General features: G+C 35.7%; 1 protein-coding gene across 1 annotated transcript in view; it reads right to left on the reverse strand.

Annotated features, from left to right (window-relative positions):
* Positions 1–11,440: 11,440 nt before the first annotated feature.
* Positions 11,441–17,464, reverse strand: part of RASSF9 (Ras association domain family member 9) — a 38,518-nt gene continuing 32,494 nt past the window's right edge. The window contains exon 2 of the mRNA XM_086403728.1: positions 11,441–16,509. Within this exon, the coding sequence (XP_086259854.1) occupies positions 15,249–16,509 (1,261 nt within the window). The 3' untranslated portion in view covers positions 11,441–15,248. The remainder of the gene's footprint in view (positions 16,510–17,464) is intronic.

Here is a 17,464-nt window from a genome sequence, read left to right on the forward strand (position 1 = left end):
CTACCTAAGTTCAGCTTCTTTAGTCATCCCTAAAGGTTGTGTACCTTAAGTTTTAGGCTAAAGCTCAAGATGTTTGTTATTATAATTAAAGTACAGTAAGCTCTCAATTATCTATGATAATGGGTTACTGGGAGAGCCTATATAAACAGATTGGCTTGGAGATTTTTCACCTTGAGTAAACTCTCCCAGGGTGTCCCCTGGGAGTGGAGAAAAGGGTAGGGCGAGAGGAATCGGCAGGTTGACTCCCCACATTGACTGGAACTCCAGAGGATGGCTTAACAGATAACTTCTGGAATGTTCCTGTGTCATTTATCCTTGCAGGATGAAAGGACTGACAAAACTGAAAGCCTTTAGCAAGAAACATTTGTTGAGTAAATGAGTGAGTGAGAGGATTTATTTGGTGTGGCTCCAGCAGAGAAATCTCTTCTTTTATTCCCATCACAAGTTTGGAGTAAATAAACGCATCCATGGAAGACAGACTATGGTTGTGCAGACTCTTGTCTCAGGAAGGCAGACTTCAACAAGAGATACTCTGTCAGCCTTTCTATAAACTATATTCAAGGCAACAAAGCAACAAATAATAATGAAATATTTTAAAATCTGCTAAATGTGAAATAGCACTTATTTAAAGATTGTCTAATACTTATGACATTCAGAAACAATATTTATTCTGCCCCTTTGGAAACCGCTGCTGATTTTCCTGTAGTTATTTTTATTCAGTCACAAAGTCATGTTCAACTCTTTGTGACCCAGTGGACTACAATAGCATGCCAGGCTTCACTGTCCTTCGCAATCTCCTTACAGTTGGCTCAAACTCATGTCCATTGAGTTGGTGATATCATCCAACCATCTCATCCTCTGTCACCCTCTTCTCTTCCTGCCCTTCAGTTTCCCAGTATCAGGGTCTTTTCCAATGAGTCAGCTCTTTGCATCAGGTAGGCAAAGTATTGGAGTTTCAGCTTCAGTGCCAGTTCTTCGAATGGATATTCAAGGTTGATTTCCTTTAGGATCGACTGGTTTGATCTCCTTGCTTTCCAAGGGACTCTCAATAGTCCTGCAGTAGATACTTTGAAAAATGTTAACTGTTTATTGAGATAGGGAGAAGGTACGTGTCTTTGAATTGTATAACCTGTTGTGTAAAATGACTAGTTCATTTGAATTCAACCAATATTCATCAAATACTTGTCAGGTCTAGCATTTTCTAGTAATTAAGGATGAAAAGGTAAACAAGATACTGCAGTTGTCCATTTGTTGCTTCTGTGAGTATGTGGTACGAGTTACAGAGAGCTTTGATCCCAGACTCTAAAGCTTCCAGGGCTTCATAAGACTTCTCTATCAACGGTTTTGTTTTGTTTTCCCCTCAGAGAAGGAAAGGATACTAAGATAAATATTCTTAGAATATTAGAATTGGGACAGTGTAAGTGGTAAGTTAATACAGAGACTGCAAATAATCTACTTTCCTAAAGGCAACATGAAGGAAGAGAGAGGTCTGAATCTCAGTTATAATTCTGCCACTAACTGTCTTTAAAACATCAGGTGTCTGGAATTTTGTTCATAATATGAAAAACATGAAGTACAGGAACTCTTAAATTTGTCTCAGGCCCTAACTGCAATAGTCATGTCCAACTCTTCGCGATCTCATGAACTGTAGCCTACCAGGCTCCTCCGTCCATGGGATTTTCCAGGCAAGAATACTGGAGTGGGTTGCCATTTCCTTCTCCAGGGGATCTTCCAGACCCAGGGATCGAAGCCAGGGCTCCCACATTGCAGGCAGATGCTTTAACCTCTGAGCCACCAGGGAAGCCCCTAACTGCAATAAGACCATAATAAATATGGGATTTTTGAGAACTATGTGGATGACCAAAATAATGGATCATTTAATGTGAGGATTTGATGTAGTGAAGAGTCTACAGCGTTACTGAGGTTTCCAATTGGATAACTTATGTCTGGGTAAAGGTTTTAGAGAGGTTAGTTAACTATTAACTCCTTCCTAATATACCTGAAATAAGAAGGAAGCAGCAGCCAGGGTGATTCATATACTTGACAATTGAGCACTGATTGCCTAAGAAAACTATAATCAATCTTTTTTCTTTTCCTTTTCCTGACTTGCATGTTCTTGTTCTACCCATCTAGAAAAATTCCCCTGGTGTATGCATTAAAAATTCATAACTCACTTAGCATAGAGTAAGCATACACTCTTCAAGCCTCATTTAATTTGTATCTACAAGGAATGATGAATGCCTAGCAAGGGCTATAATTATAATTTTAAGATAGTGGAGTAAAACATAAAGAAATGACCACCCATGATCCCAGTTAATGGTGGTATTAAGTACAATAAGGTGGAGACGGAGACTTACAGAGCCAGTTTCAGCTGAGCTTCCGTGGTGACTGAGGCCTGTACACAGTGCTTGTAAAAGTCTATCTGGGCTGACACATCACTGCATCAAGGCTTTAAAGTATTCAACTCACTTCACATCCTTCAATTCCATTATATAAAAAAAGTTGCTTACTTATTTATGTGTGTAGATATGAAAAGACATACGATTTCAGTTGAAAATAAGTATATATTTTATCTTTTTATAGCATTTTGGGATTCTTCATGTTTAATCATTATTGATACTTTGGTTATATTGTAACAGCCACATAATTTTTTCCTATAGTATTTTTATTACTTGAATCTCGAACATAATTGATACTAATTGCTAAAGTAATCTTTTCTTTTTGTTAATGTGACATGGAGATAGAGATCGGAGTTGGTCTCTTTCCAGGTGTTTCCAGCTGTTTCATAACTATCATCTATTTCCTCATGTGCCAAAGTCACATACTGCCTCCTCCCTCGCTCAACTAAACTAAAGTAACATTAGAGAAAGATGGTCAGCAGCCTTTATTTCTTTGGAAATTGGGGTTTTGATTATGTCTTTCTTGATGTTATCTGTTATGAAATAATAATGGTAAGGTAAAATGTACTATACATAGAATAATGTGTATTTGCTCAGTAATGTTTTTTGAGGAATGAAAGAAACACTACATGTTATAACATTATTGGCCAACCATAACTTCTGTTATGACAAAAGTGCAGGTCAGTCTTCCTCTTAAGAACTCCTGAATTGTTCTAAATCACAAAGTATTGACAATTATGACTACTTCATATGTACCTATGGAGAAGGCAATGGCAACCCACTCCAGTACTCTTGCCTGGAAAATCTCATGGCAGGAGGAGCCTGGTAGGATAAAGTCCACGGGGTCACTAAGAGTCGGACACGACTGAGTGACTTCACTTTGACTTTTCACTTTCATGCATTGGAGAAGGCAATGGCAACCCACTCCAGTGTTCTTGCCTGGAGAACCCCAGGGACGGGGGAGCCTGGTGGGCTGCCGTCTATGGGGTCACACAGAGTCGGACACAACTGAAGCGACTTAGCAGCAGCAACAGCATATGTACATAAAATGCTGGTTTCATAACAAATATTTATGAACTTGATCTCATTATCTTGAGAAACAGAATGTAAACACTCTGTAATAGCTTGATTCCTTAACATAATTGAATATTATTGGAAATTAATTTTTCCAAACAATCAGTCAGATGTTTTTGAAAAATTGTCATTTGTTGTCTGAGAGATATTCTGCACCATACATAATTTACTCACACCAACATTTCTTAACTTTGAAAATTTTGTGGTCTATTTTGAGATTCTAGGCAATTTTTGCTGCCTTTAATTGTCTGTTCTATGAATACACAATCCCTTCATAATTGTCTCAATGACCAAGTATAGTGCAACTTTATCTTACTAATTTCATTAAAATTTTGATTGTTGCTTCAAATTAAGTATAAAAGTAGTTGTTCTCCAAGAAAGGATATATATATTGCTAATAAAACTTGCATTTATATTTCAATTTATAGCTCTACTTCGATTCTTTTTTTTTTCATACAAAATTTTAATTTTCATGCTGGACTGTAGTCAAGTATGTTAAGTGAAATTTTATGGTGTAGTACAAACTGTGTAAATACATAGCTGAATTGGCAAGTGGGATGAATAGACGGACACTCTGTAAATAACCCCCCAAAACTGACAGCAAAAACTAACATAACCTACTCTTCAACCCGATGGGCATTTAAATTTTTTTGACATAAATGAAATGATACATGATTATTTCATTATCCTTAACATATTAAAAAGTAATAAGATCGAGAACATATTGTTGTAGTAATACTTGGTGCAATTAAAAAAGGCCTACAGGTGCCATGCTCAGTATTTTTCATGCTACATCATTTATCCTTAAAGTGTTACAAAAATTCAGATACTGTTATCTCAATTTTTTAGTTGAGAAAATTCAAGCACAAAATGCTTGAACAATTTGACTAAAATCATGTAGGAAAACAGCCTGAAATCCAAATTGAACAGAATTGACCTGGCTTCCTGAGTGAAAACTCTTAGCTATTTTATGATGGAAGAAATCATATTTAATTTGAGCTAATAAAACACACCAGGTTGGATAGTTTATTATTCTCAATATGCAAGCCTACTTACCCGCCTCTTTGAGGAAAAGAGTATGAGACACACACAAAAATATTTGCAGTACGTATATGTCAACAGTAGTCCCACGATAGTCTAATTTCTTCTATCATTTTCACCTAATATTACATGCTGTTTGAAAGTGATACAATAAGGGTTCTGTCCTTGGGCACCTGCCATCTCTGAATTTGTTAAAAGCTGCCTTTTAACAAATTTAGTGTCTGTTTTCAGGTTGCCTTTGGCTTCAGACCCTAGAACTGTTTACATCTTTCCCAAGCCAATGATCTCTCTTAGTCAATTTGAGAATTCTTGCTCCTCACATCCTTTATAGTAAAGCCTTCAGTTACTCACCAGCTCTGCTAGAATTAATAAACCACAATTGAATGTTGTTGCTTTAGAAACATTAGGGTAGCTGTTTAACAGCACAAAAGTTGGGGCTACAATCTAGACCTCCTTTAGTCCAGTTCTCCAGGGTGAAGTTTAGGAATTTTTAACAAGCACTCTTTGTGAGTCTGTTGTGGAGATAGGTTTGGGGAACTACTGCAGAAAGCTTCATGGCTCAGAATGCCTAAAAAGTTAACTCTCCAACCCAGGGCATGTTCCTCCCTACTCTGACATACTTTTGAATTATAAATCCCAGTTAGCATTACCATGCTTCATCCCAGGGAAACTGCTGTTCCTCTCAGGATTGACATTTGTCATGATATAATCCTTTGGAAGATGACCTCAGGAGTGGGTAGTGTGAGTAGATGCTGAAAAGGGGGTAGTTAACTTTTCTGTACATCTTTGGGCTCTTTCTCCTTAAGGTAATTTAGCTTTTTGTCAATACTTGAAAAATCAGAAAAAATATTGGCAATCACTATGTCCAACACTTGCTCTTGCTAGAGGAGTGATTCATGAAACTCACATATGTAAAAGGTAATGCTAAGAAGCATTTCAAAGTCTTAGTTTCAGTTCCAAAATGGTATAAAACTCTCTCCATTCTCTTGTGTGAGGTATGACAAATGCTACTTAGAATGAAAAATAAACTTTAAAAATAGGACTCAGAAGGGAAAAACCTTACCTTGAATGTGCCTCTGTATAAGTGCTAGTGTATTTGTACTGAGTGATAGACAGTTATGATATAATCTTTCCAAGATACTTAAATTATAATAAGAAAATTATTGGATAGAAATTTCACTTTTTGCATCACTTACAAAATAATAGTTAACAGTTATAGAACAGCTTTTGTGGTCTAGGAACTGTGCTAGAACTTTTAGTTACACATCTGATTTTACTAAAAATTTTTTGGTTAATACTAGGTGCTAATATCTGTTAGACTGGAGCAATATAAATATAAATAATACAGGCTATTTTTCTCTCCAACTCTATTTCCAGCATAGTTTTTTCTGTTCTGGAAACATAAATGATGTTCTTTTTCCCTGGCCATGTATTGTTTAACTAACATAACCATGACTCCTTTGTCTACCAAGGGCCATGCTAACAGCCCTACAGCCCTGTCCTAACTAATCTGGAAAGAGATAAGAGTGAAAATATTAAGAAAGGCAGAATTTTTAGTTTTAACTCCTTCTTTCAATGGGTTACTTTGATTTAACCTTGCATAGCTGCTGCCACCGGAGAAGGCAATGGCACTCCACTCCAGTACTCTTGCCTGGAGAATCCCATGGACGGAGGAGCCTGGTAGGATGCAGTCCATGGGGTCGCTAGGAGTCGGACACAACTGAGTGACTTCACTTTCACTTTTCACTTTCATGCATTGGAGAAGGAAATGGCAACCCTCTCCAGTGTTCTTGCCTGGAGAATCCCAGGGACAGGGGAGCCTGGTGGGCTGCCATCTCTGGGGTCGCACAGAGTTGGACACAACTCAAGTGACTTAGCAGCAGCAGCAGCAGCTGCTGCCAGAGATAAAAGAAAGAGAACAGAGCCAAAAACAAGAAATATATCAAGTGTTTGTTGTCATTTACCAAAGCCACTGAATGCATTATCTTATATAATTTAATCAAGTTAGAAAGAACCATTGCTCTTGTTGTTTAGTCACTAAGTCATGTTCCTCTCTTTGCAAAATGGACTCTGGCTCACCAGGCTTCTCTTTCCATAGGATTTCCCAGGCAAGAATACCGAAGTGGGTTGCAATTTCCTTCTCCAGGGGATCTTCCTGACCCAGGGATCAAACCTGTGTCTCTTGCTTTGGCAGGTGGATTCTTTACACTCAGCCACCAGAGAAGCCAAATGTGGATTAGCTAATTTATTTTTTTAACTTTTCATTTTCTTTTAAAAAATTATTTTATAGGTAGGAATTTGGTATTCTGGGATTCAGAAGGTTTGCTTATAGCATTCAGGCTTTCTGTTCCCAGTTGGCTAATCTTATCATTATTCATCACTCTAGCTGTTTGATGTACATGAAAGTCTCTAAGGAGTCTCAGAAAAAAAAATAAGAAAGTCAGAAGGATATTTTATTATGTACAGAAAACACTTTTAATGTCTTTAGGTTATGATGTGTATATATGAAGTATATTGTGAACCAAATTTTCACCTTAATACAAAAACTCTTAGCAAAAAATATGCATCTTCATTTTTATATGAATTTGCTATTTGGTATGCATTTTTTAAAAAACAGAATTGGTCAATATACATTTTCACAACATATTAAAAAAAGAGACATCACTTTGCCAACAGAGGTCCGTATAGTCAAAGCTATGGTTTTTCAAGTAGTCATATATGGATGTGACAGTTGGACCATAAAGAAGGCTGAGTGACAAAGAATTGATATTTTCAAATTGTGGTGCTGGAGAAGACTCTTGAGAGTCCCATGGATTTCAAGGAGCTCAAACCAGGCATTCTAAAGGAAATCAGCCCTGTACATTCATTGGAAGAACTGATATTGAAGTGGACACTCCAATACTTTGGCCATGTGATGGGAAGAGCCAACTCATTGGAAAAGACCCTGATGCTGGGAAAAATTGAAGGCAAAAGGAGAAGAGGGTGGCAGAGGATGAGATAGCTAGATAGTATCACCAACTCAATAGACATGAATTTGAGCAAACTCTGGGAGATAGTGTGGGACAGGGGAGCCTGGTGTGCTGCGGTCCATGAGATCACAAAGAGTCGGACATGTCTTAGTGACTGCAACAACAACAATGCATGTTTTTGTTTTTTTTAAACAGAATTGGTCAGTATACATTTGTAATTCCTTTCTTTCAAACTAGATTTCTCTGTTGTATGGTCTTATAAAAACATCAGTATTAATGTTTATAAATTTCTCACACAAGTAACACCTCAGAATTTACCTAATTTCTCTATTATTGGGCTTTTCATTTACTATTATTCATAAAAACTTGATAAATACTTGAATGTATATGTGTTTTCACAAATTTTGGAATATTTGCTTGCCATTTATTATGAAAAATAGGAGTACTGACTGAAAGCTGTGAATAATTGGAGTTGTTGATAGATACCAGCATTTCCAAGTTACTTTCTAATGTTAGTTATAGCAATCACCAGGTAAAGCACAAATTCTAATAAAATACACATCTAAATCAATGGAATGCTATAAATAGAGGAAAACAACAGAATGGGAAAGACTAGAGATCTCTTCAAGAAAATCAGAGATACCAAAGGAACATTTCATGCAAAGATGAGTTCGATAAAGGACAGAAATGGTATGGACCTAACAGAAGCAGAAGATATTAAGAAGAGATGGCAAGAATACACAGAAGAACTGTACAAAAAAGATCTTCACGACCCAGATAATCACGATGGTGTGATCACTGATCTAGAGCCAGACATCCTGGAATGTGAAGTCAAGTGGGCCTCAGAAAGCATCACTACGAACAAAGCTAGTGGAGGTGATGGAATTCCAGTTGAGCTATTTCAAATCCTGAAAGATGATGCTGTGAAAGTGCTGCACTCAATATGCCAGCAAATTTGGAAAACTCAGCAGTGGCCACAGGACTGGACAAGGTCAGTTTTCATTCCAATCCCAAAGAAAGGCAATGCCAAAGAATGCTCAAACTACCACACAATTGCACTCATCTCACACACTAGTAAAGTAATGCTCAAAATTCTCCAAGCCATGCTTCAGCAATATGTGAACCGTGGATTTTCTGATGTTCAAGCTGGTTTTAGAAAAGGCAGAGGAACCAGAGATCAAATTGCCAACATCTGCTGGATCATGGAAAAAGCAAGAGAGTTCCAGAAAAACATCTTTTTCTGCTTTATTGACTATGCCAAAGCCTTTGACTGTGTGGATCACAATAAGCTGTGGAAAATTCTGAAAGAGATGGGAATACCAGACCACCTGACCTGCCTCTTGAGAAATTTGTATGCAGGTCAGGAAGCAACAGTTAGAACTGGACATGGAACAACAGACTGGTTCCAAATAGGAAAAGGAGTTCGTCAAGGCTGTATATTGTCACCCTGTTTATTTAACTTATATGCAGAGTACATCATGAGAAACGCTGGACTGGAAGAAACACAAGCTGGAATCAAGATTGCCGGGAGAAATATCAATCACCTCAGATATGCAGATGACACCACCCTTATGGCAGAAAGTGAAGACGAACTAAAAAGCCTCTTAATGAAAGTGAAAGTGGAGAGTGAAAAAGTTGGCTTAAAGCTCAACATTCAGAAAATGAAGATCATGGCATCTGGTCCCACCACTTCATGGGAAATAGATGGGGAAACAGTGGAAACAGAGTCAGACTTTATTTTTCTGGGCTCCAAAATCACTACAGATGGTGACTGCAGCCATGAAATTAAAAGACGCTTACTCTTTGGAAGGAAAGTTATGACCAACCTAGATAGCATAATGAGGAGCAGAGACATTACTTTGCCAACAAAGGTTCATCTAGTCAAGGCTATGATTTTTCCTGTGGTCATGTATGGATGTGAGATTTGGACTGTGAAGAAGGCTGAGAGCCGAAGAATTGATGCTTTTGAACTGTGGTGTTGGAGAAGACTCTTGAGAGTCCCTTGGACTGCAAGGAGATCCAACCAGTGCATTCTGAAGGAAATCAGCCCTGGGATTTCTTTGGAAGGAATGATACTAAAGCTGAAACTCCAGTACTTTGGCCACTTCATGTGAAGAGCTGACTCATTGGAAAAGACTCTGATGCTGGGAGGGATTGTGGGCAGGGGGAGAAGGGGACGACAGAGGATGAGATGGCTGGATGGCATCACTGACTCGATGGACGTGAGTCTGAGTGAACTCCGGGGGTTGGTGATGGACAGGGAGGCCTGGCGTGCTGTGATTCATGGGGTCGCAAAGAGTTGGACACGACTGAGCGACTGGTCTGATCTGATCTGAAAGAAAGTCCAGAAATAGACCCAAAAAACACACCAGAGGTTGGTTCACCAAAAAAAGGTGGGACAGATTTATTTAGTAAGTGATTAGGGATAACTGGTAACTATCAAAATAATTCTTTTTCTAGTAAGTATCAAAAAAATTGTCTTTCTACTTTTGAACATTGTGGTAAACTCAATTTCAGATAGTTCAAATGTTTAAAAATAAGACATGAAACAAATATAGCATACAGAAGATATGATAGAAACAGTTTTAAAATCACTTATCATGAAATGGAAAGGCGGTTTTAAAGAATAATCCCCCCCAAAAAAAACCCTCATGTGTTATTAATGAGAAAAATCCATAAATTCAAAATAAAATTTTTTTTAAATGTTTACATTCAAATACACAAGCAGCACACACTGTGGAAGGAATGAGTATGTTTCCAATTCAGTTCTTAAAGAGTTAATTTCCTTAAAGAATAATTAGCAATGTTCATTCAATTTTTAAAAATATATTTTTCATTCTTTAACAGAGTATTTCTCTAGCAATCTAGCCTATCAGAAATGCATTGATGAGATAACAGTAAATGATTGTTAATAATAATAAATTGGAATATACCTAAATGTCCATCAGAAGAGGACTAGTGAAATAAAATTATGGTTGATATAGTGGAATCCCCTGCTACCATCAAACCTCTACATGAATAATGTAGGAATATATGTGTGTGTGTGCATATATACATATATATATGCATAGGTTATCTCTAAAACAGTAAATAACAGTGATATTTCTGAGGAGGATATCTGGATAATTAAGTAATGGGAGACTTACTTTTCCTGGTACACATTTTTTGAGTATTTGAATTATAGTAATAATAATAATTTAAATATCATGTGTCTATTTTACTTGAAAACAAACTCAATGGTATTACATGTACATTATATATATACATATATGATGTAGGGAGAGACTTAATAGTCTTCTATAAAAATGTGTCTGATATTTGTATTTAGGAAAAATTTAATAAATTCCTTTTTTAAAAATATGAAGGCATTTAGTTTTTCACTTCCTGATATGAAACTATTCATTATGGACCTTACAAATTGTGATTCTCCATTCCAAGGGTTATTGAAAACACAAGTTAATTTCAGGTTAAGAAAATGACTGCTGTGCATTTTCTCTCACTATTGAGATACACTAAGAAAACAGTGTTAACTTATTTCTATGTGTCACTACTAAATATTATATACAATCTTTCAAGAGCAATTTCATGGTCATTTATAAAGTGAACAAATGAGTTTCCTTATTTTCCAAATCATTGAGTTATTTCCAAAATTAATTAAAATTATTGTTGTTTGAGAAATAAGGGTAATGACAAACTGAATAATAGCAGGGTAGATACGTACTTGAGTAGTATCTTTGGTTTTTAACTGGACTTCATTATAGAAAGTAAGATAGCCGTCTAGTATCCATCTAGTATAAATCCCACCATCTAGTATAAAAGCGAGGACATTCTTTCATGATAAGTTGAAACAAACATGTATGAAACCCAAAACAAAAGGTTTTGTTAGATCATTTTGCTCTATATTAATACTGTCATGAAACAATGCCTGATATTAACTTGTGCAAGTCAGCATGACAATTATATAATTTCAACTGAAAAACATTTATTTTTAATAGACAGATAACGCACCCCAAAAGGCAAACAATATCACACAAAAGTATACAACTATTCCTTTTATTATTCTGGACCAGTTACACTTGAAAAAATTGTATTTTGTACTTGTCACATCAAGTTATTAAACCAATCAGGTAGTATGAAAAGAAATAGCCTAATATTTAAAAGAAATCTGTATCATATTAAAAGGTATTCCTTTTGTCTCAAGAAAAATACATTTCAATTAAAATAATAATCCTACCTTGAAAAATTATAAAATGCAGCCACAGATATATATTTTGTCATGTACAGTAGATGTTTAAATAAATATAAAAATAAAATTTTAAGGGATTAAAATAGCTTCTACACACCAATGAAAGGCCATTTATTTATATTTTTAATGAAAAAGATAAAATAAAATAGTTAAGATATTTCAAAGTTATTTTGTGTGTCTACTACTTAAAACCTAGCTCTATGAAATATTTTTCATTAAATGCAGGGATGCAGTGAAAAACACCACAATTTAACCACTGAAGCTTTTATAAAGAAAATATTCCCATTGTTTGTAATCAGTAACTCTGTGAATTAAAAATAAAATAGAAAATAGTACGGTAACATTTTTTCATAATGACACTAAGACATAGTCTCTCTTCCAAAGGATTTATAAGTAGAATTGTTAATGTTTTAAGTTTGCTAAAATGCATATTTATATATAAAATGCACCGGTATTATTTACCATGTATAGAAATAACTTTTTTAAGTTATAATCTTCTAAAATTTAGCAATTCAATTTCAGAATTGAGTAGGGGCAAAGAGATTGATTAGAAGCAGTTAGGTTAACAAGACAGACAAGTAATAAGACAATAAAAATGTGTTGAGGGAGGGAAGTTAGATAAGTACATATATAAATATATGCTAAGCCAGAATACAAATGCTCCTTTATGAAAAATACACCTGATATAATTGTGGGTTCAGAGATAAATTATTACAATGGTTGAATAGAAAAACATGTTTCATAGCAAGAGATAACACATTGAAAAGCTTGAAATGGATGGTATTTCAGTATACAGCAGATGGAAGAAAAAAAGAGACATTTCAAGTGGGAGAATGAACAAGACACACTCTTAAAATCTGTCTTGTTACAGATTTTAGTCAGGGAAAAATAGTCAGGTTTTGTTTGCTATTTCTAGCTTCATATAACAATTTCATAGTTAATCTGTTAGGTTATTCAAGAATTTATAAACATTTTATTTTAAAGCTTCTATAAATAACTAAAATACTAAAGTTTCTATCAAGTTCTAAATTTAGACTATACATTCTCATTTAATTTTACATAGCTCAGTATCCAGAGATGAGGGCACTGCATTTTAGTATTTTTATTTGTATTAATATATTATTCTAAATTAGAGATTCACCATGGTGATTGATGATTTAATACTGTAATGAATCAAAGGCACAAATACATTTGTATAACAACAGAACAAATTGAAATTTTAATGTGATTTTAAAACTCAAAGGTCTTGCTTTCTGACAAGAGTTTTTAACATTATTTACTGAAAAAATAGAAGAATTAGCTCTTAGAATGCATCACTATGCTTAATTGTATAAAATCAAACATTGTATAAAATCAGGCAAAGCTTCTAAAATGCCATTATCTAACTAGTTCTATTTCTTATCAGATTTGGATTCAGATAATTAATCAAATTATATAGCAGGTAACAATGTTCTTCTCATTATTTTCCCACTAGAGAGTAATCCAAAGAGATTCAACGAGATTACTTTTGAAAAACAATACTACAACTGTTTTATCTTTGATGATGATCTTCTGAGTTTAATCCCCAGAAGAGAATAATAAATATGTCAATAGCTTTCCATAGTACTGAATGATTAATGAAATATTAGGCAAATAAACTTCCCTTTCTTAAATGACTATTTAATTACTTTCTTATTTCTTTCAAATTAAACCCATGTTTGTGTTATTACTTATTATCATACTTTCCCTACAGTGGAAATTCCTACTTTTCTTACCATGCAACTTCAGATAAGGCGTTTACCATGCAACTTCAAATAAGGCCTTCAGCAGAATCTTAGTATGAAAAAGGGTAACATTAGATACTCCCCCAAACTGAAATATTAAGAAAATTTTAAATATCTTCCCAAAGGTTGGCAAAATGTCTGGAGGATGGAGAAATTTTAAAAATATTAGGAGACTGAATTAAAACATATAGTACAGTAAACATAAAGATAAAAAGGAAAGAAATGAGAAATACTGAGAATCTTAACTAATATCCACATATTCAAACTAAGTAAAATAATCTATTTACTCACATGTGAGGAAGATGTTAGCTAAAGGAAAAACAATTGCAGCTGTATTCATGCAATAGTACAACAAAACACTTTTTAATACAATTATGTAATGTGTTCAATAGCAAGAAATAAGGCAGAGAAAGAAGGAGATAAGAGAGAGAAAGAGAAAGAGAAAGAAAGGAACTTCCTAACTAAAACCAAGCCAAACCAAGCCTCTTCTGGCACTATAATGATTCTCAGTCAAGACAGAATCTAAATCATCTATTCAATTTGTTGGATATTTACTTTCATGCTTGAGAGTGGGATAGAGTAGAGCTCTTTTTTTTTTTTTTTTTCAGTTTGCACCTTAAATGAAGGACCATATAGACCATCTGAATTATAGTGTAGCAGAATAAAAGGATTTTGTTCACATGAGTTCCTATCTCTATTTTCAGAGGAAAAATACTAATATTTATGGGTGTTTTTTTTGTGTGTGCCAAGTTGCTTCAGTCGTGTCTGACCCTCTGTGACCCTATGAATGGTAGCCCTCCAAGTTCCTCTGTTCATGGGATTCTCCAGGCAAAAATACTGGAGTGGGTTGCCATGCCCTCCTCCAGGGGATACTTAAGGTACATGGAGTTCTATTTTACCCACACAAAGGACTCCAAGATGCATCCCTTCACCTTTTTTAGATAAGGTATAATCAAACAGGACTATGACCCTGTGATTTTTCTCTGTGACTCACACCGTATCTCACTCAAAGAATGAACCTGCATAGATGACTGGTTTGAGCTAAAGGTTTGCATATCAGATAGAGAAAGCACATAAATATCTATTAATTTTCAGCTTTTTTAGAAAAGTTGCTATTGTCTGCAAAACTTGGCTTTTCTTATTTATACCCCTGTCTGATCCACTGACGGTATTTGTACATGTTCCAGTAACGACCTTCCATCTCCTCTTATCTAAACCTAAACAGGTAGAGGGATTCAGGAACTAACAGAGATGATATACATTCTAAATAGCAAAGAAATGAACAAGGATTTGAATTAATATAGTTATAATATAAGAGTTATCATATACTTTACAGATTATAAAATACCAATGATACAGTGTTGAAAACTCTATAACAATACATCTTAATTTTACTTGTTCACGTGTATAGTTTCAATATATTGATGCTAATATTAAGAACTAGTCTGAAGTTTGAATACATCACTTCTCATAGAAACAGACTATAATTCACATCAAATTATTTCTCTGTTATATACCTACAAGCTATTTTTGCTGCATTCCTAATAAACAGCTCATTGTTTGAACTTGTAATAATTAGATAACACTGGAACTCTTAAATCAAAACAAACCAACAAACAAACTTCTCTAGCTCTTACTAGCTACTGAATTCCTTAACATTATTTACATTTTTATCAAGAGTGGAATATTTAAATTTTCCTATTAAATTAAACAAACACAAACAATATTAAAGTAAGTCAGAGTGAAGCCATTTAAATTACGTTGACAACAGCACCACATCTCCTGCAGTTGTTTCCGAGTCCTGACTGTGGTTAGAGCTGATACCAGTGTCTGAGTCTGTGTCATTTGTATACATGTTAAATATTCTTTGAGTAAAAGGAGAAACCACCCCATTGCTGGTGGGCACCTCAGATTCCTTTCCTCTGTTTTCCTTTAGCTGGCATTCATCTGCATTGCTGATATGAAGGGAATTGAACTCCTTGGCGAGGAGCTCATATTCCTTAGCTTTCATCTGAAGCAATGAGTCACTGTATTTAATCTCTTTCTGGATGCCACTCAAGTGAGAGTGGATTTTCAAACCAGCTTTCATGCTTTTCTCCAAATCACACTTAACACTCTCTAAATTAGAGCTTTCAAGTTCACTGGCAGCTGCCCCTTCTGCATCTTCATTTATCTCCATGCAAACACTTTTTACTTCTTTTTCTATTTCGGCAGAGAGCTTATCAATGAGCTTTCTGTAGTAGGTCAGTCGTTCCTCCAGCTGTACAATTCCATTACTTTCTCTCAGGTCCTCCAGCATCTGCCTTTCATCATATTCCAAGCCTAGCTTTTGCTCAACTTCACTGAAACTGGGCATCAAATATGCATCCTGGACATAATTTTCTCCATTATTTTCTACCCGATCAAGATGAAATTTAGCTTCACACTTTTCAATTTCCAGATCCAGCTCTTTCATTCTCTTCACTTGTTGATTAATAGTGTGATCCTGGGAAATAATCAGATGAACTAATGTCTCCATACTATCTCGCTCCTGGGAAACTGTGTCCTGCTTAATTTTAGCCAGTTTCCGGAAAGTTTTCCTGACTATTCTTTTTTGTTTATCTGGTGGTAATGTCTTCATGTAATTTGCCGGGCTGAGCTCCCACAGTTTTTCTGTGTTTTGCACTAATTTGGCTTCAGCTGTCCGCCACAAGGGAACTGGAAGAAAAGCATCTGCTTTAACCAAAACAAACTGCATATTAGGCTGCTCGTCTCCCCATGCTTTCCAAAGCTTCAGGATTCTAGTTAGGGGAGGAAGAACCCGTTCAGAGCCTCTCCATTTTTCTATGATGCAGTAATCACTGGGATTTCCCAGAAGAAATCGTTTCTCCCCAAATGTAGTCTCGTGTTCCTCAAGCAAAGCCTGGATGACATCGGCAGAGGTGGTGCGTTTGGTTAGCCCACAGACAATCTTCTCTTCTTGGCAAACCCAAACCACAATTTCCTTCTCTTCTGAATCCATTTCTTTAGTTGGAGATCTAAAAGAAAAACAAAGTACATTATACTACTGTCATCACGTGTATAAACTCAGAAAGATGGTTTAATTTTAATACCCTCTCTAAATCTTACCCTTAGTGAGAGATGCATTTTGAGGTGAGACTACATAAGAATCACACGTTTTATGGTAATAAAGAAAATTTAAGACCATGAAAAATATCTTAGTTTTCTTTTTAACTCCTGTTGGGCTCTGGAACAGGCAAATTGTTGTCAAAGATAATGGAGGCTATTTTATCTTTAGAAAGCCAGACACAATATAACTGCAGTTAGAATTACCAGAGTTAAAATAATAATCAGAGTGGTGATGAATAAGAGGTAGAATAAGACTATTCTGGGGCTTCCCAGGGCGGTGCTAGTGGTAAAGAACCTGCTTGCCAATGGAGGTGACCTAAGAGTTGCCGGTTCAATCCCTGGGTCAGGAAGATCGCTTGGAGGAGCACGTGGCAACCTACTCCAGTATTCTCACCTGGAGAATCCCATGGGCAGAGGAGCTACAGTTCATAGGGTCACGAAGAGTAGGACACAACTGAAGTGACCTAGCATGCACATACAAGACTATTTTGCTGGAGACGTAGGACTAGGGAATAATCATGGAAATGTAAAAAGAATGTTAGTAGAGTAAAAGAATTGAAAATAGTCCATTATTGAAATTAGTGATTATTTCATCCTGCAAATATTTACTGTATGCCAACCATCTGCCAGATATGTCTGAAGATGCTAAAGATATAGCAATAAGCAAAGGAGACAAGGACATGGACATAAATGTGTAATTAAGATAAGATAGGGGTAAATGCTAGGAAGAGGATTAAAGAGGATGAAGTGATAGAGAATGACTTGGAAGAGAAGGGGTCTACTTTATTTAGAGAGCTCAGGAGAGATTTCTCTAAGAAGGTGACATGTGAATAGGAACAAAGTCACACAGTAGTGACAAAGTGA

This window comes from Bos grunniens, chromosome 5 (genome assembly GCF_055505025.1).
Source record: "Bos grunniens cultivar Pamir isolate PY7600 chromosome 5, Bosgru_T2T1.0, whole genome shotgun sequence".
NCBI classification, from domain to species: domain Eukaryota; kingdom Metazoa; phylum Chordata; class Mammalia; order Artiodactyla; family Bovidae; genus Bos; species Bos grunniens.